Here is a 26,736-nt window from a genome sequence, read left to right on the forward strand (position 1 = left end):
ATGTCTTCCAGTAATGACCAGAATTATATCCCATTTTTACAAAGAAATACCACTGACCTCCCTGAGATGACATCCAGTGACCTGATGACATTTCCTGAAGGGGCTGTGTTAAGTTTCCATAACATCTGCTATCGGGAAAAAGTGAAGAGTGGCTTTCTATTTTGTAGGAAAACAGTTGAGAAAAAATTACTATCAAATATCAAGTATGTATATGAACTTTTTAAAAGACCACTTTAATGACCTATCTCAGGTGTCACAGGCTTTGCCTAATACCAATAAGTTACTGTGAGCATTTGTGTTTCAGTCTTTGTGCTGGTGTATAGACACATGCTTTCATTCCTTTGGAATAAACTAGGACTAAAATGATTCCATTTAGTGAATTAAAATTGACTCATGAAAATTGACTTATTAAAATTGACTCGTGAAATGCTGACAAGATTTTTTGTAGAAAGTAATGGGATTAACCACATGCATATTGAATAGATGTTCAAACATACTGTGGGAATGTATATTTACCTTGCCCTTCACTTTATCCCTCCCACCCATTTTTAATTGTTGGAGCATGGAGGAGTGTGGATTACAGACTTTACCCAGGGATTTGTGCTCCCTGGGTCATCATTCTCCCCATGAGCTACACTCCCAATTCCTCTTGCTTATCTTTTTCACCTGGTAGACTACTGACTCAGTATACTAAGGGTCTCCTCTATTCAAGAGTTCACACTGAGTTTATGGCTTAGTGGCGTGCATCTCTACAAAGGAGGAGACCATTGTTTTGTGCTTTGTTAGGCTTATAAAATGTAGTAAATCTTGAAGTTTTTATTTTGTTTTTACAGTTACAAATATAGGAAGCATTAGTTTTCATGCTTATTCACATTTCTGTTTTTGTATTCATGAGAAGGTCATATTTTTCTGGCTGCAGTGTTTCCAAACTTTCTCCTATCTGCTGGACTCAAATAGTCTCTGATGTGTGAAGGGTCACTCTCATTATCTTATTTTAGGTTTGTGTTGGATAACACTATCATTATTGAAAATGATGACAATATTTCAAGAAAAGGTCATGAGAATCTTGGTTTTTCTTTGGATTTTTGCTTTTCTGTTCATTGTTTAAGAAGACAATAAGACAAAAATTGATCATGAGAATTCATTAATTTTCCCTACTTTCTTAGAATTTTATTTTGCTTAGTTTTTATCCATATCTAGCATTTGAGCTTTCTCTTACCAATGCTAAAATTATCGAAAAAGGGCTGAGTATGTAGCTCAATGGTAGAGTGCTTGCCTTGCATGCATGAGGCAAAGGGATCAATTCTCAGGACTAAATATAAATCAGCAAAGAATAAATGTCCATTGACCACTAAAAAAAATTATGAAAAAAATTCTCCATTCCAGCAGATGTGTGGATGTCCTATAATTGTGAGGAAAATTCTTCACCCTGTTTGAGAGATTGGTCTGGTTATCTATTTTGAAATAATTTGAGATGTAAAGCTGCATGTGCATAACCCTTTCACCAGATTTCTTAACTGTCCATACTGCACTGTTTTCTCCCATCACTGTATCTCATTTGTGTCCATTGTTACTACTGTTTTTTGTGAATCACTTGAGAGCACACTATCCACATGATACACCTTTATCCCTAGTACTTTTAGTACTACTTTCTAGAAAGATGATTCCTGTCCTGTATGATCACTCAATTGTTTTCTGGAAGCAACCAAGAAATGATGTATCCTCAGAGTGAAGGCAGGAGAGGTCCTGAGGATCACTCTTCACTGTCTTCCTCACATAAGTGACTAACCACCACATCGTGTCTCTGCAGACTTGTCCATCCTGGTACTTTCTAGTCCCATCCCACTCCAGGTGATGTTAAAACTGATCACCTGGTTATGTTGCTGTCTGTCAAACCTCACCATCAGATCACCATTTTCCTCTTTGTACTTGATTAATATGAATGGTGATACTCTGATATTACTCCAGAATCTTGTTCTTCATTAAACTTGAGTTTCATTCCACTGTGGTGACTCCTGTGTGGATCAGCAACCACTATGATCATTGATAAAGGGTGAGTTCCTATTTTCATTGTCTCATAATTTGCATTCCAATAATAGGAAAAATCTTCATTCATCATTTCTCCTTTTGGTTACTGTATAGACTCATGGATTGTATTTTTTTTTAATTTCCTTTACTGGGGACTGAACTAAGAGTTACTATACCACTAAGCTACTTCCCCAGTCCTTTTATATTTTGATTTGAGACAGTGTCTTGCTAAATTTTCCAGGCTGGCTTGAACTTGCAATCCTCCTGCATCTGCATAAGGAGTCTTTGGATTACAAGGGTGCACCACAGTGTCTAGTATGGATTTTTATTCTATACAATAACACTCAATTGTAATGCTTCATTAGTATTATTTATCTTCATACTCCTATTGCTGCTGATTTAGTCAGTAGGAAAGTTTTCAAGACAGGTTATTTTTTTTTTTATTTTTTAACTCATCCCACCACTCTTAATTCTTTGGCATAGCAAGAAGTTCCAAATTTATTGTATACTTGCCTTCCCAGTCCTGGAATCCTCCAGTGTTTATTTTTGGAGAATGGTATTGAGAAAACAGGATCTGGGTGATTTGAACACTCATTGCTATTCGGGTGTCATTGCTCCTGTGCCTTCTAAATGGACAGACCTAGGGAATATATGTATGCAGGTACCTACACACATTGAATATGTCTATTGCATTTGGTAGTATAGCCATTTGGACAATATTAATTCTGCCTATCCAAGAATATGGGATGTCTTTCTATTTTCTAAGTTCTTCAGTTTCTTTATTCAACATTCTCTAGTTATCATTGTAGAGGTCTTTCCCCTCCTTGGTTAATTTAACTCCAAGTACTTTATTTTATTTTTGAGGTTATTGTAAATGGAATAGTTATCCAAAAAGGATCATGGTTTAAAGAATAATTGAAAGGAATTTAGAGGGACCTGATCCATCTTTCTTATAAATATTGACTAATAATAACATCCTTCATAGACTAGACTTCTGTTAACCAATAAGATTAGTTTCTTTGATTTGGTGCTTGTTTTCTGTCTGCAACTTTTTCAGTCTTCCTTGAGTGTATCATTGCAGAATCTAAGTAAATAGTACTGCATCTAAAGTAGAACAATAAATCATCATGCTTTTGTGTTTACAGTGGAATCATGAAACCTGGTCTAAATGCTATTCTGGCACACCAAAGTCGAGGGGAATCTTTGTGAGTATAACAGAAAATATGTCTCAACCACTTCTGTGTAGTTGTTGTGTGATTTTTAAAGATGAATTTTTAAAGCTTTACTAGGGCATAACTAAATAATTGATATGGTGATGTTGGCCATATTGGAAGTGAATGGAGAGGGGAGAAAGGGAATAATGATAAAAGTGGGAAGACGGAGCTGAAGGAATAATTGAAGACAAGAATTTTTTTTTTTTTTTTTTTTTGTAAAGAAGCACATTGCCTGAGCTGGATCCACCAAATTCAGACAGCTAGAAGCTCATTTGGGAAGACTGTGCTGGATCAGCCATCATGGCTTTGCTTATATACCTTTGGGTTTTCTTGTAACAACAACAGCAACAACAACAACAACCAAAGGATGATGATAATTTAAACATACACATGCACATATAAATAATTTTAGTTAAACCTCAGATTTTTGGAGTTGTAAATTTTCTAAGTTTAGCAGAATATGAGAGATATGGCCTATAATGGAGGAGAGAAATCTGTAACATACATTTCCTTTTATAGGTTGCTAAATATCTTAGCTGCAAGGAGAGATGCATCTGGATTATCTGGAGATGTTTTGATCAATGGAGCACCTCAATCTGATAATTTCAAATGTAATTTGGGTTATGTGGTTCAGGTAAGAATTCATAGATTTGCCTTTTTTGTTTCATCTGTATGAGCATACTCTTTACTTACAGCTTATTATGCTTCTAGTTGTTTATGTGACATGCTCTCATAACCAATATTCATTCCACCAGCTTTCATAATCTTCCATCTCAAGAGTTAAATGGAAAAGCAATGAGGACTTGGAAAATGACCCTGTTGGACAATGTTATCAATTCTGGCTTGTGTATAATTTACAAGTGTCCACAGTTGTCCTTTTTACCCTTCTAGCATTTTTACTTTCCCTAGAAGATGTGTTTGCAAATCCTTGTACAAAGCAACCTGGCTGTATCTGGTTCTAGTGGGCATGATTACCTGGGCTCAAACCTGGCATGCAGATTGAGGATGAAAATGACTTCCTTGGACTCTGCAGCTATCTTTATGTGGGTCACTGCGATTGGTATAGTTGAAAGTTTACTATTAGCTTGAACTTTACCTTGGTTATGTTATTTTTATAGATCATGGATTAAGTTGCATATACTGAAATATGACTGAGGAGATTAAAATGAGACAGAAGAAAACACATGTACAGGGAAAATTACAGTCCAGCCTAGAGCAGATTTATGATTAAGTATTTAAAATCATTACAGAGTAAAGAAACAAGTATGAATTAGGGAAAACTCAATGGAAATCTAATGATATTAAATATTATCACTAACAAATTTTAGGTATGATAATCATATTGTGGTTACATTTTATGTACATATAGAACTATGTACTATGATGTCTGGAATCTGCTTCAAATTATAGATGAAACAACAATGATCATGAGTTTATAATTACTGAAATTGAATTTTGAAGATGTGGAGTTTGTTATATCATTCTATTTTTGAATATATTTGGCAACTTCCTAATGGAAAGTAAAAATAAAACATTTTTTGGTAAAGGGAAAATGTTGATTCCTGATTTCAAAAATAAAAAAAAAATTTATTTAGGACGATATCGTGATGGGCACCCTGACAGTAAGAGAAAACTTACAGTTCTCAGCGGCTCTTTGGCTTCCAACAGCTATGACAAATCATGAAAAAATTGAAAGGATCAACAAAGTCATTGAAGATTTAGACCTGGATAAAGTAGCAGATTCCAAGGTAGTGTGAAAAAACCTGATAGTATCATAACCATGAAAGATGACCTCCTGTGTAGATGCTGTGACCTAAATGTGTGTTCCCCAAAATGTGTGGGGTCAAAAGTGGCTGCTTTCTGTAATGATGAGAACAATGACTACTTACATACTATGAAGGTGGAAATTAAGTGGAAAAATACTCTTAATAATGGCTGTATCCTAGGAATGGAGGGTGGTCTGGTGTGGAGTGTGTTCCTCACAGGACCCTTTCCACCCTCATTTTTAAGTCATGGCTCATTTGATGTCTTTGAACTAACCCTTCTTCTTCCTGTTTCTCTTCCTGCTATTAACTGCTGTTTTCTTTCTCTTCCTCCTGGGGCCTTTGTTCCATGACTTTTTTGAGGTGAATTTCTGGAATCAATAAATGACAAGAATCCAAGGATTATTGCTTTGTATGTTTAATTTTTCTTTCAAAATTGTATTTTGTCAAATTATAATTTAATTTTAATTCATATAGTCACCAAGAATTTTTGGAGCCTTTCTTTGTCAGTTTTTTCTCTTATCCCCACCTCACTCTCTCCTTTCTTTCCTTTCCTTTGCTAGTCCTATTTCCAGATTTATATTCCAGGCTTCTTTAGGTTTGAGAGGTACAGTTGTGAACAGTGTGACAAAGAGTGAAGTGTGACAAACAGTTAATGCCTAATTAGGCATCAGAGAGAAAAATTGAGTGGAATGCATCAACTTAACACTATTGAACAGTTGAACAGTCTGTAGGCAGGGATTGCTGATCAGACATTTGAAGCTGTGTGTGATAATGAGCTACTTAGACTGTAAATGGTTCACCTCCTTAAGAACTACCCAACTTAGAAGTAATGAAAGTTGGGGTTCTACTGGCTGATGCTTCCTGTATTATTGTGGATATTCTTGCATGTGAAATATATTTGTTATGGAAGAATAACCCTAGGATGACACTATTTACCATTTATTTTTTGTGTACTTAGTGATTAACTTGTCTTTGCTTTTCATCTGTTTATTGACTTGACTTTTGGGTTTCTTCTGTGGGATTCTACTCTACTCTTTAACATTAAGCACTCACAGCCTTAAATTTCTTGCTTATGTTTGCTGGAAAAATATGCAGAGGTAGTCACTGACTGCCTATATTCAAAAAATCTAATTGAATTCCATAGTTCATTTTTTTTTTTTTTTTTTTACTTTTGGCATTTGCAGGTAAATGGATAGAGTTAGAGAAGATAATGCTAAGTGAAGTTATCCAATCCCCTCAAAACAAAAGCCAAATGTTTTATCTGATATAAGGAGGCTGATTCATAATGGGATAGGGAGGGGAAGCATGGGAGGAATAGACAAACTCCAGATAGGGCAGAGGGGTGGGAGGGGAAGGAAGGGGGAATGGGGTTAGAAATGATGGTGGAATGTGATAGACATTATTATCCAAAGTACATGTATAAAGATACAAATTGGTGTGAATATACTTTGTATACAACCAGAGATATGAAAAAATTGTGCTCTGTAAGTTTAAGAAGAATTGTAATGCATTCTGCTGTCATATATAAATTTTAAAAAGTTAATTAAAAAAACAGAAAAGATAGTCTCGTTACTATAATGTGATTGTTGAATAATTAATAGAAGAGTAAATTCCTAATTCTATGACCTTAGATTTCTCAGTTGTTAATATCTTTTTCCTTAGTGTTACTATAGCTATTTCTTACTGAAGTATTTTATAGAAATTATATATATATATATAATATTTTACCTCTTGTTATGCATCTCAAACAAACCAGAACATTGCCTTCCTTGTTTTAATACCATTATCAACTAACACAATGAGTAATGTGTTTACATCATCATCTATATGGAGTTCATGTTAATTTGGACACATTTTCCAAATTGTGTCCAAATGTCTTTTATAGTTCAATTGTCAATAGCACCCTTGTTTGAATCCTGTTAAGAGACTCTTTGGGAACTCTGAATTTCATAATTGCTTCTAACTTTCTGCCTACCTAAAACCTTCCTTCTCTACTCACACACAGAATGACATTGACTCATTCAAATGAGTGAGCCCGTTTCCCTCTTGAGTAACCTGTATTCTTTTAAGTCTGAAAAGGTAAAGTAGAAATTCTGCATTCAGTTAGGGCATGGACAATGTCAGTATGGAAAACCTTGTAGAAACTGAAGAGGTGCCAGTGTGGTATGGTAGATAGTGAACATTTCCTGGCTCTCAATGTACCTATTTTTGGTAAATCCACTTGGGGACTTTTGGTGAAAACAGTGTGGGAGATTGTTAGAAGTCTAATAAATCACCATAAAGTTTTCCCCTTTTCCTCTCCTATCTTTCTCTCCCATTTTAGGCTACAATTTCACTATGTCAGGGCAATGACTCTTCATGTTCTAATAGACTATCTTAAACCTAAATATACTGAAAAACATGCAGGACTGTTCAAAGCATGGGCTTCACATCCAGTCTCGGCACTTACTTAGCAGCTCTGCGCTGACCTTCAGTTTATTCACTTTTAAGAGAAACTTCTTTCTTCTCCCCCGTGTTCATCTATTTGTTGCTCACAATAATTAGGACAATGAGATAAAGTTTTTCTGTCAGGACTATTCAACAATCATACTGACTGTGCCATTCTTGTTGATAATGTAATAATCTGTGTTTTAGGTTTTATCTAGGGGAGAAAGAAAAAGGACCAGGATAGCAATGGAGCTGATCACAGATCCTCCCATCTTGTTCTTGGATAAACCAACAACTGGTTTAGATTTGATCACTACAAATGCTGTTCTTTTGCTCCTGAAAAGGTAAAGTTCTTTCATTTATTCAATATATGATTACTTCTGTTTACCATATATTCTTGGTTCAGGGAAATCAGAAAACATCAGCAGGCTTTCTTACTTCTTTTTTAGAGGGAAATTATAAACAAACAAAGAAATGTTATCGATAGTGATGAAATAAGAGTGTAGGGAAGGAAAGTGGTAATGTGGTTGGGAAGCTGTTTTAAATATCAGGAGGGTCAGGGAAGACCACAAACATGTGACAGGTGAGCTGGAGTGAGACCTGATGTATCTGCAGAAAAGAGTTCTGGGTGGAAGGAGCAGCCAGTGGCCCTGAGCAAGAGCATTCCTGGTGTGTGTGAAACATCAGAGAGACCACAGAGACAGAACCTAGTAGATAAGGGGAGAGGAAACTGGGTGATTTTGGTGTAAAAACAAAATACCACAGACTGGAGGCAAACAACAGAAATTAATTTCCTTCTAGCTCTGGAGACTGAAAGTTGATATCAAGATGTTCCACAAGGTTGTTTTTCCAAGGCCTCTCTTATTGGCTTGTAGATGACCATCTTCTCCCTTTGTGCCAGTTTCTAATCTCCTCTTAAGTGGACACCAGTGAGTGAGGACCTTCAAGGTTCTCATGCAATTGTAATGACCAATTTGAAGACGCTTATCTCCAAAAATAGCCACATTCTGAGATACTGGGTGTTAGGACTTTAACATGTGAGTTTTGAGTTTTAGGGAAGCCAGAATTCAGCCATTCACAGTTATAAATGATGTGCGATGAAGTTGGGCTGGCCTAGCTCTCCTAGGCCAGTGTTAAATATATGGCTTTCTATTCTTTTTGCTAGGGACATGGGGTCATTTTTTGTCTTATTAAAGATACAATAAGCTTTCATTTGCCATTCTAGAATTGGGAACAATGAATATTCAATTAACTGAGCAAAGGGGGTTGGCTTTATAGGAAGAAAAGGGCAGAAGAAAGAAGAGAACATATAGCAGAGAGGTTATTAGAAAGTTACTTTCCTTAAGGGGTTAAACAGAGGGGCCTTCCTTGTAATGCAACTCAGGTAATATAGAGCTCTTATGATTTGTTACTGAGAATCTGATTTTGGAACACAGACCCATTTAAATCTAGTTTGATTACCTTGCACTTAACACAAAAGACTCATGGAAGCATTTTGAGCATATCAGAGCAGGGCAATGGCTATAGGGAAGGCTGTGAGGCTAGGATAGGATGAGTGAAGGACTCTAAGAAGGAACTGTTGAGGCAGGATGGGGTGTGGACTAAGGTGCTCATTCTGCAGTGGTGAGAGGAGCACAGGTTCTGAATCTGTTTGAGGCAGGAAAAAGCAATCAGTTTAGGAAGTGGACCTGGGCTTTGAGAATTGAGAGAATGATGCCTGAGATTTGGGACCTGATTAAGAGGAAAAATGAAGCAAAAGAAATGACAATAGCTTTTATTAAGAAGTGAGAACTGGGGCTGGGGATGTGGCTCAAGCAGTAGAGCACTAGCCTGGCATGTGTGCGGCCTGGGTTCGATCCTCAGCACCACATACAAAATTTTCTCTCTCTCTCTCTCTCTCTCTCTCTCTCTCTCTCTCTCTCTCTCTCAAAAAAAAAAATGTGAGAACCATGAAGCTGGGAATGGTGGCATGTGTCTGTAATCCCAACAGCTTGGATGCTGAGGCATGAGGGTCATGAGTTCAAAGCCAACCTCAGCAATTTAGTGAGGCTCTAAGCAACTCAGCAAGAACTGTCTCTAATAAGGGATGTGGCTCAGTGGTTAAGTGCCCTTGAGTTCAATTCCCAATAACAAAAAGAAAAAAAAAATGCAAGACTGTGACAGGAAAGTTTGTAGGAAACAACATTTCAAAAGTTAACTTTTAAACTTATTTGAAAGTATAAAAAATAATTTCAAAATTATAAAATGGCTCCAAGAATATTACAAATAAAATCCACTCTCCTCTCCTAGACTCTCCAATTGTTACATTTTACTGCATTTTCTTGCCCTCCATGTCTCTGCTCACCATTTCATAGATTTTTTTTTTTACTTTACATCATCCTCTATCACTACTGAATACTCCTTAGTTTAAACTCCAAGATATAAAGACACTGTATCATGTCAACCTCCCAGTGAGGAACTTAACAATGACAGCTTCACAATTATTGAGTCCTTCAACTCCAGTCAGATGTCATGAGCTCACCCTGCTTTCTTTCTCTCTCAGGATTCTGAAAAAACATGTATTTCCTGGATGTTTCATTTTTTCCCCTCTAATCTGGAAGAGATGCTCAGTCTTTCTCTGGCTCTCATGTGGTTGAGTTAGGACATTTCATGAGTGACCTTCACATGGTGTATTACAGTTGCTTAGGCTGACTCAGGCATGAAACCATGCTGAGTTCTCAGTATAACACACCTGAGCTTCACCCACCACAGCTGGTGTACACCTCCATCATCTGATCACATTGGTGTCTGCTGGACTTCTCTTCTGATAAATTACTGTTTTCCCCACACAGGAATAGATTAGTATATTATTGGGAAATAAAATCGACTATTTAATGCCAAATTCTGTTCCTCATCAAATGCCCCCCACCAATTTTAGATGCACCCAAATCTCCTGCTCTTGTGGTAGCTGCCTAACATGTAATTGTTGACAGCGTATCTAAGAAAGAGGTGTTTCTTCTTCCCCATTCATTTCCCATATGATTCAGTGAGTCGGAATCTCTATTACTCCCTGTTTTAGTGATCAAGTTGATCCTGATTGGGCCTCTTAGAGTTCATTCAATGTGGCTTTTGTGTTCCTTTGACTTCTCCCTAATCATTTGTCCAGCATTTCTTTTCTTTGTGGTCATTATGATGTTCCATGCTCATGTTGTACTATATCAGCCATTTGTAGAAGGTGCCCTTGGTTAGAAACCAAGATCTGGTTGTTTAGTGCACTTACTACTATTGGAGTGGCTTAGCTTCCAGTGGCATTGCCTTTAGTAGACAAATCTAGGAAATATATATGTGTAAGTGTGTGTGTGTGTACACACATATAAAGTAGAAATCTGATTCTATATTTTATTTGTTCAGATAATAATTATAAATATACTTACATGTGCATTTATAAGTCTGTGTGATTTGCACATTGTATGTACCCAATCTACCACTGAGCAACCTTACCAACACCTACATGTGAATTTCTGATAGTCACAAATAAACATACATCTGTAAATGTTGATATTTCTTTTAGCATTTAATGTTATCATTAAAATCCCATGAATTCATAAGAATATTCCTAATTCCAATCTAACAATTCAGTGTGTTTTAAAATATTTTTTAGTTGTAGATGGGCAGCTATCCTTTATTTTATTTGTTTATTTTTATGTGGTGCTAAGGATCAAACCCAGTGCCTCACTCATGCTGGGCAAGTGCTCTGCCACAGAGCTACAGTCCTAGCCCCCTTCAGTGTTATTTTAAATTTTGTCCTTTCAATCTTTGCAAGTCACTTTAGACAGTGAGAGATATGGCACATTATCTCAATATATTTGCTTATTTTCTCAGTTAAGTAATTTAATTGTTTAATGTAATCAGTCTCCCAGTTGCTTTGGTCTACCACCTCTGGAACCCCTCTGCCTCATATATTAAGCTGCCAGACACATCACCTTCATGGCTCACCCTCTCTATCACTATGTCACTTCCTCTGGTGCCCATGCCCCCATAAGCAAGGTTCTGTGCTAGCAGAGAAGAAACAGGAAGATGCAAAGATGGATAATTAAACATCTTAATTTTGAAATGTAAAATGCACATACAAGTGAAGATGCCAAGTTATGGGTCTAGCCTTCTGGTACCATTTCAGAATATACCCAGTATATTTTTATTATTTAGAAATATGTTAATGATGTTTATTAGCAAATGATGGATTGATACAAAGTATATAACTGCTTTCTTTATGCTTTGCACTATGTAGCACACAAGCATGCTGCCTACTGCAGAGAGCTCTAATTGGTCATTCTAAATGACTTATGTGTATTCTTATCATCAATGATCTAGTTATAATGCACATTCTATTTCTTTAGTCTGAGATAGAGCCTAAGATTCTCCACAGGAGAATCAAACAGGGGATTCTGATAACGTTGCCACTGGTCCTCAGACAACATTTTGGGAAGCAGGGCTGTCATGCAATTATGCTTCCTGCTTCTAGTCCAGGTCCCTATTACCTGCTGGCTACAGTTGTGTTTTTTGAGTGAAGACTTAATCGTCCCTTTTTTTGTGTGTGATCTCTTTAGTTATTTTCTTCATCCAACATCTAATATCTCACTATCAAACACATACACACATACACACACACATAAGTCCTGCTTTGTAAAAAAAGAGCTTCTTTTAGTTTCCAAAATAAGCATTTTTTTTAAATTTCATGCTTTGTTTTTTTTTTTTTTTTTTTTTGTTCTTCAAGAATGAGCTGTCTTCTATTCTTAGCTCACTCCTGTTGAGAATTTTGATGTTCTACTAGTATTATCTTCATAATGTGTTGTAAGTCTCCTATTTTGCTTAAATGAAACCCTCATCTAATTCTATTTCCCATTGTACTGAAATTATTGGTCTACTGGCCTGATTATCTTTGAGGCAAAGCATCTTTCCACACACAGTTAGCATATAGTAGGTGCTTCTCAAGTTTGCATATTCAAGCTGTCTTCTCATAATTTTTTTTCAGTACTAAAGTTTGAACCTTGGGGTGCTCTACCACTGAACTATATATCCAGTTCTTTTATTTATTTTTTTTTTTTTTAGGACAGGGTCTCACTCAATTTCCCAGGTTTGCCTCAAATTTGCAATCCTCCTTCCTTACCCTCCTGAATACCTAGGATTAAAAGCATGTACCTCCATGCCCGGTCCCTAAAGTATTTTAAATATAGTTTTTTAACAGTGATTTTGTCATTGTGTCTTCTACCCATAAGCTATAACTCCTTTGTAAAGGAAGTTTAGCACTGCTTATACTGTAGAATTAAACCAGAAATCAAATTCGAAGTTTTTTCCCTAGTATTTGATGACTCTTTGATCATGTGATTGAACTTTAAGCCTGAAATGTAAAAAGAAGAAAATAATTATATTGGAACTGCCTTATAACAATATTGTGAACATGAAAACATGGCTATTTCTAAAGCATTTAGCAAACACATAGTAATGTTAATTGTTTTATCAGGTTAGAAGAATGAAAATTAAACCTAAAAGATATAAATGATCAAGGAGAATTTATCATATGACACCTTTAATAATATTTACTCTATAACTAGTTCTCAAATTCAAGTGTACTTACAGATTACCTGGGCTGCTTCTTAAAAATATGGACTCCTGCCAGGTGCAGTGGCCCATGCCTGTAATCCCAGCAGCTCAGTGGCTGAAGCAGGAGGATAACAATTCAAAACCAGCCTCAGCAACTTAGCAAGGCCCAAAACAACTTAATAAGTCACTGTCTCTAAATACAAAATAAAAGAGGGCTAAATGGTTAACCACCCCTGGATTCAATCCCAGGTACAAAAAAATAAAAATTAATCCCTGTACCCACACCTAGATCTTAATTCAAAATCTGGGAAGACTATCCAAGAATCTTTATAGTAGATTCCAGACTGTTGATTCACAATCCTTTAAGAAATCCAGTTTTGTTTCTTTTTTTCTTTTGAGAGAGAGAGAGAGAGAGAGAGAGAGAGAGAGAGAGAGAATTTTTAATATTTATTTTTTAGTTTTCAGTGGACACAACATCCTTATTTTTATGTGGTGCTGAGGATCGAACCCAGCACCCTGCACATGCAAGGTGAGCTACCACTTGAGCCACATCCCCAGCCCATGTCCTAGTGTTTTTAATAAAAATATTGAATTTCATTTCCCCAGTAATCATGTAGATAATATAAAATTAGATGAGAACTCCATAAGAGAAAATCAAGTTGAACTGGGAACAAATGGTCTAATAGCAAGAATAAAATATTTTACCAAGAAGTTCAGGATTCATATATTTAATGATTCATTGTTTTCCCTTTTAACTTAGGATTTCTCAGCAGGGACGAATGGTTATCTTCTCTATTCATAGACCTCACTATTTCATCTTCAAGCTGTTTGACAGCCTCACCATCTTGACTTCAGGAAAATTAATGTACCATGGTCCTGCACAGGCTTTGGAGTACTTCTCATCAGCAGGTGTAGTAGACTTTTTGCATGTACTTGATCCTTCATTCATCCTATGCTGGGAGAGAGCAGAGAAGTCCACAGGAGTGCTGTTTGATAATATAGAGGTACCTGGGATTCCACCACCCTAAAACATCTTTGGTTACTTTGGTGCCAGAATTTTTTCTTCATTTTGGCAGTGCTTGCTTGATTTTTAGGTCTCTTTCTTTTTCCTCTCCTATCTGAGTATGCATGTGTGTGTGTGCATCTGAGTATTTTTACTGTACCTGTCTGTTATGATTCTTAGTTATCATTGATTGGTAGTCAGATTTCCATTGTTGTGACAAGACACCTGAGAAAAACAACTTATAAAAAGATAATTTATTTTGGCTCACAGTTTCAGAGATTTCTGTCCATGGTCAGCTGGCTCCGTTGCTTTGGACCTGAGCTGAGACAAGGAAGAATCTCATGAGGAAGAATATGCTAGAGGAAAGTTGCTCAGTTCATGGCTGCTAGGAAACAGAAAGGGACAGAGAGAAAGGGAGAGGGAGAGGGAGAGAGAAGAGAAGAAGAGGAGGAGGAGGAGGAGGAGGAGGAGGAGGAGGAGGAGGAGGAGGGACAATGATGACCAGAGAGGAGGGGGGAGGTGGGGAGGGGAGGGGAAGGGAATGGAATTTCAGATCCTCCCATGGCATGCTCCCAGTGACCTATTTCCTCCAACAAGGTCCCACTAGTTTCCAGTAGGAATAATTGGAATTATTAATACACCAAATGGACTAATCCACATGAAGTTAGAACCTTTATATCCAATTGTTTCTTAAAAGCCCCACCTCTGGACATCTTTCCACTGAGGACCAAGCCTTGTACACAGGAATCTTTGTGGGACACTTCATATGCCAACCATAAATTTCTACCCTGGTCCCACAAAACTCATGCCTATCTCATAATGCAAAATGCATTCAGTCCCAAGAATCCCCATAGCCTTAACAGTTCTACCTGGTCTCAAAAGTCTAATTTCAATGTCTCCTCTGAGATTCAAGACAAAACCTCAGCTGTACACTCTTATATATAAAAAAGTTCTATGCTTCCAACATATAATGACAGAGTAAACCTTCCCATTCTAAAATGGAGAAATAGGCACATAGAATGATGGGATTGGACCAAAGCAGTGAAAACATTAAATTTTGTAGGTCCACGTTTAGCTTCTGAGACAATGGTAGCAAGATCTGGGCTCTTAGGGCTGGGGAAGCCCCTCTGCCTCTGTCATTACTGGTTGTAACCCCTATGTCTCCTTCTTCTGGTTCTGCTCCTAGTCTGCAGCTTTCCTTGGGAGACATTCTACATTCTAGGGATCTCTTAATTCCTGGAATTCCACTGCATCATTTGCTACACTCTCAAAGTTTCACACTTTGCCTTCTCAGGGTTCACCTTCAGGGATTCCAACTCTGAAACACACTATCTGGATCTCAGGCCTTCATTTGAAGTCTCTGTTGAAGTCTGAGAGACTCCTCTAACTCTAGCATCCTGCATTCCTGCAAAACCAGCATCATGTGGATGATAGCAAACTGTACAGCCAGCCACAGCTCTATTCTGGACCTCTTGAACCATGGTTGCAGCAGTTCTGAATGCATGCGCCCCTAAGCAGGGTGTTTTAGTTAGCTTTTTCACCACTGCAACTAAAAGACCTAATCAGCACAATTGTAGAGGAGGAAAAGTTTATTTTGGGCTCACAGTTTCAGAGGTCTCAATGGATAGACAACAGGCTCCTTTCCTCTGGGCTCAAGATGAGGCAGAACATCAGAAGAGTGTGGCAGAGGGAACCAGTTCACATGATGATCAGTAAGCAGATAGAGGTGTTCACGTGACAGATAGAAAAGCCACGCCTCCAATTCCCACCTCTTCCAGCAGCTCCCTACCACTTCACTTACTCTCAGTTAATCCCTACTAGGGGATTAATCACTGATTGAGTTAACACTCTCACAACCCAACATTTCTCCTCTGAACCTTCTTGCATTATCTCACATGTGAGCTTTTGGGGAACACCTCACATCCAAACCATAACACAGGGTGAAAGGAATCCAAGGAAAGAACTTCTTAGGCACCCCTGTGTTAAGGACTCTTCTTAAAGTCTTTCAACATGTTTTCATTTGTACACACTTGAGCCTGTTATGCAGGTTGGTCAATTCCTGAATGCCTCAAGGCATCTCTCCTATTGTCACTATGAGAAGTACTTGTTTTGCTTTTAGTCATGCTAAATTCTGGCCAAACTACAAAATTTTCAAAAGCTTTCTGCTCTGATATTTAGTCCTGATTTTTATTATAAAGATGGTCAAACAGATCAAAATGCTGTTCTGCACTGAAATTTCCTCCACCAGATTAATTAGTCCATCACATTTAAATTCAACTTCATACAAAGTCTAAAGACAAGGAAAAGTGTACACATGTTCTTTGCTAGGATATAATACAAATGGCCTCCTGTCCGGTTCCCAAAAGAGTCCTCACTTCTATCTGAAACTCATGAATATAATCTTTACTGTCTGCATTCCTATGGGCATTCTGGTCTTCTAACCTCCCACCAGAATTGTTCAATAAGCTCTGTTTAAAACATCTTAAGGCTTCTGTAGCTGTCATCACCAAACCTTTCCAGATTTCTCCTGCAAATCACTTCCAAAGGCTTCTTAACCACATGGGTAGGCACAGTCACAGGAATGACTCCTCTTCTTGGTACATATTTTCTGATAGTTGAATTTCATCACTGTGATAAATACATGAGAAAAGCAACTTTGATGAGGAAAGATTTACTTTGACTAATGATTACAGAGGTTTCAGTTCACCTTCAGTTGGCTCCATTATTTGGGACTGTAATAAGGCAGAACCTCATGGCAGAAGGACATGGCACAGGAAAGCTGCTTAGCTCAAGACATCCAGAAAGTAGAATGAGAGAGAATGAGAGGGGGGGGGCAAGGGAAACATAAAACCTTTAAGGTGATGGCCCCACTCACCAACTTCCTCCATCTAGGTCCCATCTCCCAGTAATTTATTCATATTTTTAATTAACCACATGTATTAATTTACTAAGGAGATTATAGTCATCATGAACCAATCATTTTCTAAAAGTCCCACCTCCCAACATTGCTCCATTGGGGACCAAGTACTAAACATATGAATCTGGGGAAGGAAATTCTTCAAATCCAAACCATTACAGTGCTCTTTTCCTGAAAGTTCATTATTTAACTGGTTGTTCTGTCATCTAGTTATTCTGTCATTTCAATATTTTTGGAAAGTACCAGTATTACTTTCTTCTTGATGATAGAACCAATTGTGGTTTTTCTATGTTGACTTGGCAGTGATCTTGCTCTGCATTGATGAGGGCTCATGAAGATGCTACACCACTTTCTAGGAACATTATATTTAAGATGTATGACTTGAATGGGTGTGAATAATAGTCAATAGAATGTGTGGTTCTAAATTCATCTTTAATGAACCAATGTTTCTGAGCTGCCTGGTTCTATTTCATATTGAATTATGTGCTTTTTAAAAATGGCTCCAAAAATCTACTTAAAGACATTTAGAGATGATCATAGGTGTTTTTCCATGACTCCAAATGCAGTAGTGAATACTCACTAGCTATTTTTTTATTTGTTTATTTTAATCTCTCTCATTTAATTATAACCTGGCCTTAGGTTGTGGCTCACTGGTAGAGTGTGTTAGGCATGGAGTTCAATTCTCAGCATCACAAGTATATAAATGAATAAAATAAAAGTCCATCAACAACTAACAAACTATTTTAAAAATAAAATAAAATAAATCTAACCAAGCATGTATGAGTCTGCAGAGTCCAGTGGAAATGAATTTGAGAGACTTCAGGCTCTCTTCAGATGATTGTGCCACAAGAAGCTGAGGTGGCAGTTCAGGTAAAACCTGCTGCTCATGTTCTCAAGAATGCTGCTCCATATTTGGAATATGGCAGCATGTGAGATGATCATTTGCACCTCAAAATTCAGTAGGCAGAGAAGCAGTCATTGCTACATGCACAGTGAAGTTTCAGCAGTCCCTACGTGAACTCAAAAATATACTGTAACCAGGCCTTTAATACTTTTTTTCCGGACCTACTTTTAGTACTGGGAAGTACTAAAGTTTAGTACTGGGAAGTACTAAGTTTACTGGGAAGTACTAAGCTTAGTACTGGGAAGCACCAGAGCATATTGATAGCTGTTAGAGTTTCATGATTTATGATACTCACACGTGTATTGCTGGCAGATAGAATATTGTTGAAAGTCTGCATGAATGAATAGGATGAAAGAAAGTACAAATTTGTGAGGTGAGAAGAGAGCAAGAAGAGGAGGGAGAAATTTTAAGATTCTGTCTTCCCTATCCTCACCTCCATCACCTTCTGGAAATGAGACCTGTTTACATTCCAAGACCATCATGCTGAGTTTTTGGGGTGTCTCCTTTTACAGGTTATTCCTGTGAGCCCCATAATGACCCTGCTGAATTCTTCCTGGATGTCATTTATGGAATTTCCTCTGCTGTGGTATTAAACAGAGAGGAAGATGACCATGAAGGTATGTGAATCTTTTAGATTCACAGATATTTGCCTAATTGGTTTGACCAAAGCTTAGCAATGTGGTGGCTCATTAAAACTTAGCTTTGTGAATTCACATTTATGCCATGTTCTGATGCCAGCCAATAGATAGACTTTATTGTAAATGAGTGCTGTGTTTTATATTCAATTTATGAATGAGCAATTATATAATGCTATTATTGTAAGAGGAAAATTCACTAAAAATAAATTTGTTTATTATTTATTGTACTTTTATAATAAAAATTTGGTACTTTATGTATTTTCTCCTAGTAGAAAGTAAGGCCAAGGTTTTATACTAAGAAATATAACTCTTTGTGGTAAGAAGTCTATTTCAAGAACTGAGATCCAAATTGTTAGGGAAAGGTCGAGTGCGTTTTTTCTATCCATATGATTATGGTAGAAGTCTGGCCAATTAGCTGTGTTTACTAATGTTTACATCAATGACAACACTCGTGGTAGCTTTAGAATAAAATTGTTATCTCATAAATGAGTCACAGAAAATTTGGTAAAGTCAGTTCTTGTCTGCTAATAATATTTCCCTTCTTTATCTATTTTTCTTCTAAAGTCAGCCACAATGAAGAACTTCCCAAGAGAGAAAAAACAGTTACAAAAACATTAGCTGAGTTTTATGCTAACTCCTCCTTGTACAAAGACACAAAACCTGAATTAGAAGAACTCTCAGGTGGTCTTAAGAAGAGGAGACCAGCCTTCATGGAAACCACCTACATCACCTCCTTCTTTCACCAACTCAGATGGATTTCCTGGCGTTCATTCAAAAACTTGCTGCCTAATTACAGGACCTCTATAGAGAGGGTAATCTGAAAGATTCTTTTCATTTTGCAGTGAAATACTTATATGGCAGCAATTGGGTTCTGATATAGTCTACTTAAGAATTATGAGTATTTTCTTTTCTTTTTTATATTTCTAATGTAAGAATTTTCACTTGAAACTACTTGAAATATAAAATAGTTGCCTAGTATGTTGGTACATGCCTATATTCCCAGCTACTCAGGAGACTGAGGTTGGAGGATCACAGGTTAAAGACAAACCTGGGCAAAGTAGCAAGACCCTATCTCAAAACAAAATAAAAAGTGCTGGAGATGTGGCTCAGTAGCAGAGTATTTGCCTTGCATGTGTAAGATCCTGGTTGCAATCCTGATTATGGGGGATGGGCAGGTGGAAAATGTGGATGTTCCCTGGTAGAAAAGTTGAAAGCTCAGTTGAAGTCATCCCTCTTAGCCGCGTGGGCTTTAATTTGTTCCCAGATCAACTTTGCCAGGTGCCTACATTGCTTTGCTACTATGTTGTAGACATTCATAAGTCCTGCTCCTGAACTGGGCCCTGAACTGGGAATACTTGGTAGACATTGAGAGGAGTCTTGGCTATTCCAGTAATCTGCTCTGTTATTCTCTCAATTCAACAAAAACAGGTTAGTGTTCAACTTAATTTAGAAAGTAGTGTAATAGTGTGCACTGTATTCTGATTCTGTCAGAGACTTTGGCCAAGCCATGTAAATTGTTTATCTCAGTGGTGAAATCTGATTATGAAGCTGTATATTTTATCATAAATGGTATACATTTTTCACTTCTAATTGAAACTATTTCATTTATCTTTTTCATTTTCCTTTTTTAAAAAGATCATTACCACAATCACAGGTGGATTGGTTACGAGCGCTATTCTCCTTCACCTAAAAAATGATTGCACTGAAATCCAGATTAGGTAAGTAAATTTGAATCAATGCTGTTATTTTTTTCAAGCTTGGAAAAATCCATTTCGTATTTTTTTGAGTATAAGTATTGAGTAAACATTATATTCATTGTGGGTAGGACGTGTTCATGCATTGAAAAATGAGTGGAAAAATTAATTTCATTTTTCATATATATTTGTATATATTTATTGTTGAACTGCATACATCATAAATTTTACCCTTTTAACACTTTTTGAATGCACAGTTACTGTTCAGTGCATCAAGTACCTGCTCTGTGCAACTATAGACAACATCCAACCCCAGAATGGTTTTTTATTTTTATTTTTTGTCTTCCCACACAGAATCTACACAGGGAGAGACCTCATGGGGTCATTCTTCCTCTCTCTTTTAACCAGAATAGTAATTTTTTTCCTTCTTTCTTTCTTTTTTTATGGAAAAAAAAAACAAAAAAAAAAAAAACAAAAAAAAACTATGGTTCATTTGTTTCTGTTCTGTCCTGGCAGGACCTGGACACTCTGTCTGCTAATTGGCTTTCATTGTTTAAACAACCTGTCAGCAAAGGAGACCTTTGCACTTGAGAAGAAGCTCTTTATGTGAGTAGATCTCTATTTTAGGAAGGAGCTTGATGTCTGTTGACTCAATTGATGATATCCATAATTGGGCCAAAGATCTGATTGGGAGAATATCAGTATTTTTCTTTTCTTTCATATGTTGATTTGTTTAAAGGATTAATACAAATCATATATACCTATCATGTACAGTATGAGCTTTCAAAGTATGTGCAGAGATAACCAGTATTAACTGAAAAAAAAATGAACAGGGTAGAAAGTCAAGTGTATGGGGCCTCTTGCCAAAGGAAGAGTGAGTTTTGGGGTGAGGTGTAGTTAGCAAATTCCAGTGCTGCAGAGAAAGCAAGTAATAGAGGGGCTGGAATTATATTTTTGTTCCAAGCAAATAACAAATCAAGATGACTCTAGCAAGAACAGTTTGAGGGGCTAGGTAGAATTGTAGTGGTGGGTTAATCAGCAAATTAGCAGTAGTAGGTAAAGCTGACAAAGAATTGACCATGCACAGCCTTCAGTGGATTTAAGAATGAATGAATCAAAGGAAAAGAAGAAAAGGTTCAGTGTTTCTCTTGATATTTTCAAATATAAAGGCGATTTGCCCATGCTTACATATGCACAAAGGATAGCAATCATCAGAGAGGGAAGGAATGAAGATACTGGTGGAAGAGTTTGAAAATACAGGAAATCCATGTGAAGAAGAGGAAAGATGAGGATTTAGTATCTGAAAGGGGGTATTGTTGAAAGACATGATCATTGAAGGAAGAAGTCTTTTTTCTTCTTTTTTATCATGAGAGTAGCAAAAGTAAAAGGAGAGGGCTGGGATTGTAGCTCAGCGCTAGAGCACTCTCCTAGCACATGCAAGGCCCTGGGTTTGATCCTCAGCACCACACAAAAATGAATAAATAAAATAAAGGTAATGTGTCCAACTACAACTAAAAAAATAAAATTAAAAATAAATAAATAAAAAGGAGTTTAGGAAACTGTACCTGAATGTAGGGCCTTGGAGAATAATAAAGCCACCTTTGTCACAATCATAAGTGGGGAGAAAAAAAGCCTCTGTTATCACTGAGATTAGCCCAACGTTTTGCTCTTCAAGCAGAGCCCAGCTCAGAGGAGAAATATAGCCTCTGAGGAAAGTGAGGAGATGCAGACTCTGTCCCTGGAGGGGTGATGTGGGCCAGAGTGGGCAGCACAGGAGGAGTGCTGTCATGAGAGGATCCCGACAAGAGCCTTGGGGGGCTGATGTTCCAGGGAGGCTGCACCTGAAGTGGAGAATGATATGGGGGTGGGGGTCAGCCTATAACCCTTGGACATCTGCAGTGTCAGACCTGGTGGCAGCAGGAATCTGCACAGCAGAGTCTCCTCTGGGCTGTGCCTTCCTGGACTAATCTGGGATGTATGGTATGTGTTTTTGTTCTGCAGACAAGAGTACATCAGTGGATACTACAGAGTGTCTTCTTACTTTTCTGGAAAACTGTTATCTGATTTTCTACCCAGGAGTTTGTTAACAATTATTCTATTTACTTTTACAGTATACTTCATGTTAGGTAAGTAACAAGATAAAGAGGATGTGTCTGTACTCTTACAAATGAAAGGAAACCGATTTCTCTTTGTAAACATATTTATGGTTCCCAAAACGAAAGATCAAGTCATAAGCCAGGAGAGCAAGTATTCTTTCCTCACTTTCTAAAATGGTAGTTCAGTTGTCAATACTGTTCTACACAAATTCTTTTATTTTTATTTGTTACTTGTGTGTGTGTGTGTGTGTGCAGTACTGAGGATTGAACCTGGAGCCACTCACATGCTATACAAGTGGTCTACCATTGAGTTACATCTCCAGCCCTTTTTTACACTTCTATTTTGAGATAGGGTTTTGCTAATTTGCTCAGGCTTTCCTTAAGCTTGGATTCCTCCTTTCTTGGTCAACCCAATTCCAGGGATAACAGGTGTATGGCACCGTACTGGACTCAACTGAACTTTCAAAGCTATAAATACATTTTATGTCAGTAAAATGCTGTGATTCATACAAAAACATGGAAAGAATCCCTTCATATTTGAGACTATGCTGGAGATAATGGGATATTTATTGCTTTTCAATTTTTCTCTGTGTCTCTGTACATATACCTCTACAAAAAGATAAAATATAAATGGAAAAACTATAAATAGGTATTAGAGATACAAAGAGAGAGCTAAAAAATCAACATACACACACATACAGATATGCGCACATGTGTGCGCGCACACACACACATAAATACACACATACACATATTTATTCTCCCTCTCCTTTTCCCTATTTAAAGAAAGATGATGACTTTTGGGTACAGGGATTTAACAAGAATACTTGTTTAATGGCCATAGACACATTCATTTGTGCATTATGCTCAGGCTTCTTCCCAGGCTCATTCTGTAAAAATGTAAATGTATTTCTTTCTCTCATTCACTCACATGCACACATACACACATCACAGAAATATCTATTTTTGACAATACACTGCAGAGTAAGAACCACTGAGAAAGTGTAAACCTTCCAGTTTAGAAATAAAAGTTGTTTCATAAAAAAATAATTATGTAATCTAACCCCTCCCCCACAGTCCTGATTGGTGTTCCTGCAGCAATTGCAACATTGTAAGACTGATGGTGAGCATTAACTCATTAGAGTTCATAAGGTGGTCGAAGAAACTTCATTTGGCTCCAATCTGAATCAGAGTAATAGGATTTGTCTATGGGGATTCAGCCTATGGATTCTTTCTCTTTCCTCCCCATATATTAAAACCATTGTTAGAAAAAAAATATAGAATTGTGATTCCCAGGTTTTTTTTTTTTTTTTTTTTTTTGCTCACAAATGCATTATAGCAGACAGTGAGTAATGTAGAGATGTCTGGGTACATGGATGTGCTGTTGATGAGTTTCCTTTAATAGGAGAAGGCAGTATAATTTGGCTAAATATGTTGCCTGTGTCCACCTCACCAATTCTAAATTGGTCAAAATTACACATAGGGCAACATCAGTGTTATATGGGAAAATGCTTTGGTAGAAAGTGTAATAAATCTGTATGGTAACGTTATACAGTGGTGAATGATGCAATTAATGTCCCTGGGTATTTCGGTCTTGGATGACAACTTTTCATCTTGATATTATTTTTTTCAGAGTATTATACTGTCATTTGTGCATGCATGTATATACACACAAACACACACACACACACACACACACACACAAGTGTCAAATACATGGGAACCTAGGCAGGTAGACTGACCCTTTCTTTTCTTTCAAAGGATTGAAACCAGGGGTGAAGGCTTTCTTCATAACGATGCTTACCATTTTGATGGTGGCTTATTCAACTGGTTCCCTGATCCTTGCTATTGGAGTTCACAGTATTTTTTTCACAGCAACAATTCTGGGACTATATTTTCTATTGATAATGGTGAGTGTGAACTGTGGTTTTCTGAGAGGGAATTTTTCCCCTTGTTCCTTTTCGCTCTTTCACCTGTCCTCTAAAACCTGCTTTGAGGATTCTGTGCATAGACCTAAGATGCTTTCAGGAGGCCATGGCCAACCTGTTTATATTAGAGAATGTACCACTTTCCTCCTGGCACTTATTTTGTTTTTTTTCCTGGTGTTTAATGTGAACTATGTTAAACTTAATTAACATGTCCTTACTAACAGCTTTTAAATGAACATCTTGGAGACATTATAAACCTTGATATATTGGAAATTCAAACACCAGAAGAAAAATGATTAGGCACTTCCTTCATAAAAATAAGCTATTTGTCTGCCTTTCATGCTGGTATTGAGAACTGCCAGCTAGTTAAGAGCAGAGGTGGTTCAGTTGGGTTCATTACTCTCCAAGGTCAAAGTTAAGTTCCACAAGAAGATAACAGAGTTGTGCCACATGGGGAGTCTAACTTGAATGACTTTTGCATTTTGCAAAGGAGTATTTTAAAAACACTGGAAATCCCAAACTCATAGTACAAGGTCACCCTATTAATGGGTTCCTGATGCTTTTTATATCAATATTTTTCTGCTTACTTTTGCTTTTAATGATTACTTAGTTTTAATCTTTTATGCCTTAAATTTTGCACTCACAATGATGAATCAGCAGATAACTAGTTACCAACCTTTGCCACACAATGACATCAAATAGGAGTGGTTATCCTATTAACACACAGGTCCTTTCTTCTACAGTAGGAGGAGTTGTCTTTCAAAAATATATAATTAGCATAAGCTCTTGCCAAAGTTTAATTCTTTCATGTATAAATTTGGCAAAAACCAATGCATATCACTGAGAAAGCAATGTCTTGTTTATAGTTTCTACACTGTCATAAAATAAAATAAAATAAAATATATGATTAATTATTATGTAAGGTTTTCTATGTAGAAATTTAAAAATCAGACCCAGGATCACATTTTACTCGGAGATGCTGACTTATATACTAAGCAGTTGGTTAGGTCCAGTTTTAACCTATGCAGACAAAACCACAGCATTGTCATTGCTCCGAATATCCCAGGGTACTTCACGCCAGTTAGGACAAGCATTATGTGCACCTCGAAGTTGTCTCTTGTGTGTCTCCAGCAGTCCTTCCTGGCATCTTCATTGCCAAACTGCTTTCTGGTAGCTTTACATGGAGGGATTGACTATGTTTCCTGCTGTATTTTACCACACTATGTTGTTTATCAGGTCTAGGGTTTGGGTTTTCTAAGGCCTCTTTTCTGAACTCCAGATGATTCCTAATGTAATGGATATATATGGCCGACCCTTGTGAATAACAAATTACATGTTCTAAGAAAGTAGAAAGGGGCATGTGATGCTTAGGATTGTTCTTAGACTGTCAGTTTCCTTACTGGGTACATATGATTTAGTATAATTTGAATAGTCAGTAAAATCAGCTCTTCATGTCCATGGGATCCACATTCAAAGATCCAACCAACTGCAGCTCAATACTATGCAAAGCAAAAATTATGTCTACAACGAGTATATGTGCTTATTTCTTTGTCATTTTGCTCTATTCATATGAACTATTTGCATAGTATTTATGTTGTATTAGGCATCAAGAAATATTAAAATGATTTTTAAAACACACTATGTTTTTATTTATGCACAAAGAATGTATGTGGGTTACATGAAAATATTATGCCATTTTAAAAATAAGGGATTTGAGCATCTGCAGATTTTTGGTATCTGTGGACTAGATATCCTGGAACCAATACCCTTGGGCTATCAAAGGATAACTGTACTTCTTGGTATTCTTTTATGTGCAGTTACAGAGAAATTAGAGGACTTAGTCTTGAAAATTACAAATCTTCCAAATAAGTGGAAAACATAATATAGATAATATTGTCCTGAATCTCCCAAATAAATGAATGTATAATACAGACTATAGGTATATTGTCGTTCCTTTAATACATAAACTATCTTAGCTGTGTGGAGGTATAGATATGCAAGGAATGAAGGATGAATCTTACTGTCTAGAATAAGTTGAAGAAATTTTAAGAAAGAGTTGGTCCTAGCAGAAGTGTATAGAAAGTTCTAGAGTTCTTGGAGAGACTTATCTAGAATTTCTCATAAAACCACTGCACTTGTTCTGATTCATGGTTTTTGCTTTTGCTTTTTTTAGATTTTGATAAGTTTTTCACTGGATTTTGGAAACTTTGCCCCTTGGCTGTCATGGATTCAGTACTTAAGTATCCTTCACTATGGTTATATGGTAAGTTGTCCTCATCTGTCATAGGAAATGTATTCTCAAGCTGGATGCAGCAAAAACAATGCCTATCCATATTGCTTTGACCATGACCAGTGAAGGAGTCCTATCCAGGAGTTACCTTTCATGACTGAGAATCTCCTATTAGCCTCAGTTAGTACAAACTCCAGGAGTCCCATGGGATTTTCCCCAATCACCTCATTTTTTGAGGAAGATGAAGGTTGTAGAGAAATTAGGGAAAGTAGAAGAGGAAAAAATAAGACCATAATACACTCTTAACTGTA

At 37.0% G+C, this 26,736-nt stretch overlaps 1 protein-coding gene across 1 annotated transcript; it reads left to right on the top strand.

Annotated features, from left to right (window-relative positions):
• On the top strand, positions 1 to 24,491 carry LOC139706361 (broad substrate specificity ATP-binding cassette transporter ABCG2-like). Its single transcript, XM_071614012.1, has 9 exons — positions 1 to 203; positions 3,174 to 3,233; positions 3,762 to 3,876; positions 4,838 to 4,990; positions 7,643 to 7,779; positions 13,776 to 13,924; positions 18,352 to 18,456; positions 19,042 to 19,289; positions 24,420 to 24,491. Exons 1-9 carry the CDS (start codon positions 1 to 3, stop codon positions 24,489 to 24,491), a joined length of 1,242 nt encoding a protein of 413 aa, XP_071470113.1.
• The last annotated feature ends 2,245 nt before the right edge of the window (positions 24,492 to 26,736 follow it).

The sequence above is a fragment of the Marmota flaviventris genome, chromosome 7 (genome assembly GCF_047511675.1).
Source record: "Marmota flaviventris isolate mMarFla1 chromosome 7, mMarFla1.hap1, whole genome shotgun sequence".
Lineage (NCBI taxonomy): Eukaryota > Metazoa > Chordata > Mammalia > Rodentia > Sciuridae > Marmota > Marmota flaviventris.

Excerpts from the sequence above, each read along its gene's own strand:
- LOC139706361 (XM_071614012.1), top strand. The coding sequence starts at position 1 with ATGTCTTCCAGTAATGACCAGAATTATATCCCATTTTTACAAAGAAAT. Across the intron at positions 4,991-7,642 it reads ATAAAGTAGCAGATTCCAAG|GTTTTATCTAGGGGAGAAAG; the intron begins GTAGTGTGAAAA and ends TCTGTGTTTTAG. Across the intron at positions 13,925-18,351 it reads GGAGTACTTCTCATCAGCAG|GTTATTCCTGTGAGCCCCAT; the intron begins GTGTAGTAGACT and ends CTCCTTTTACAG.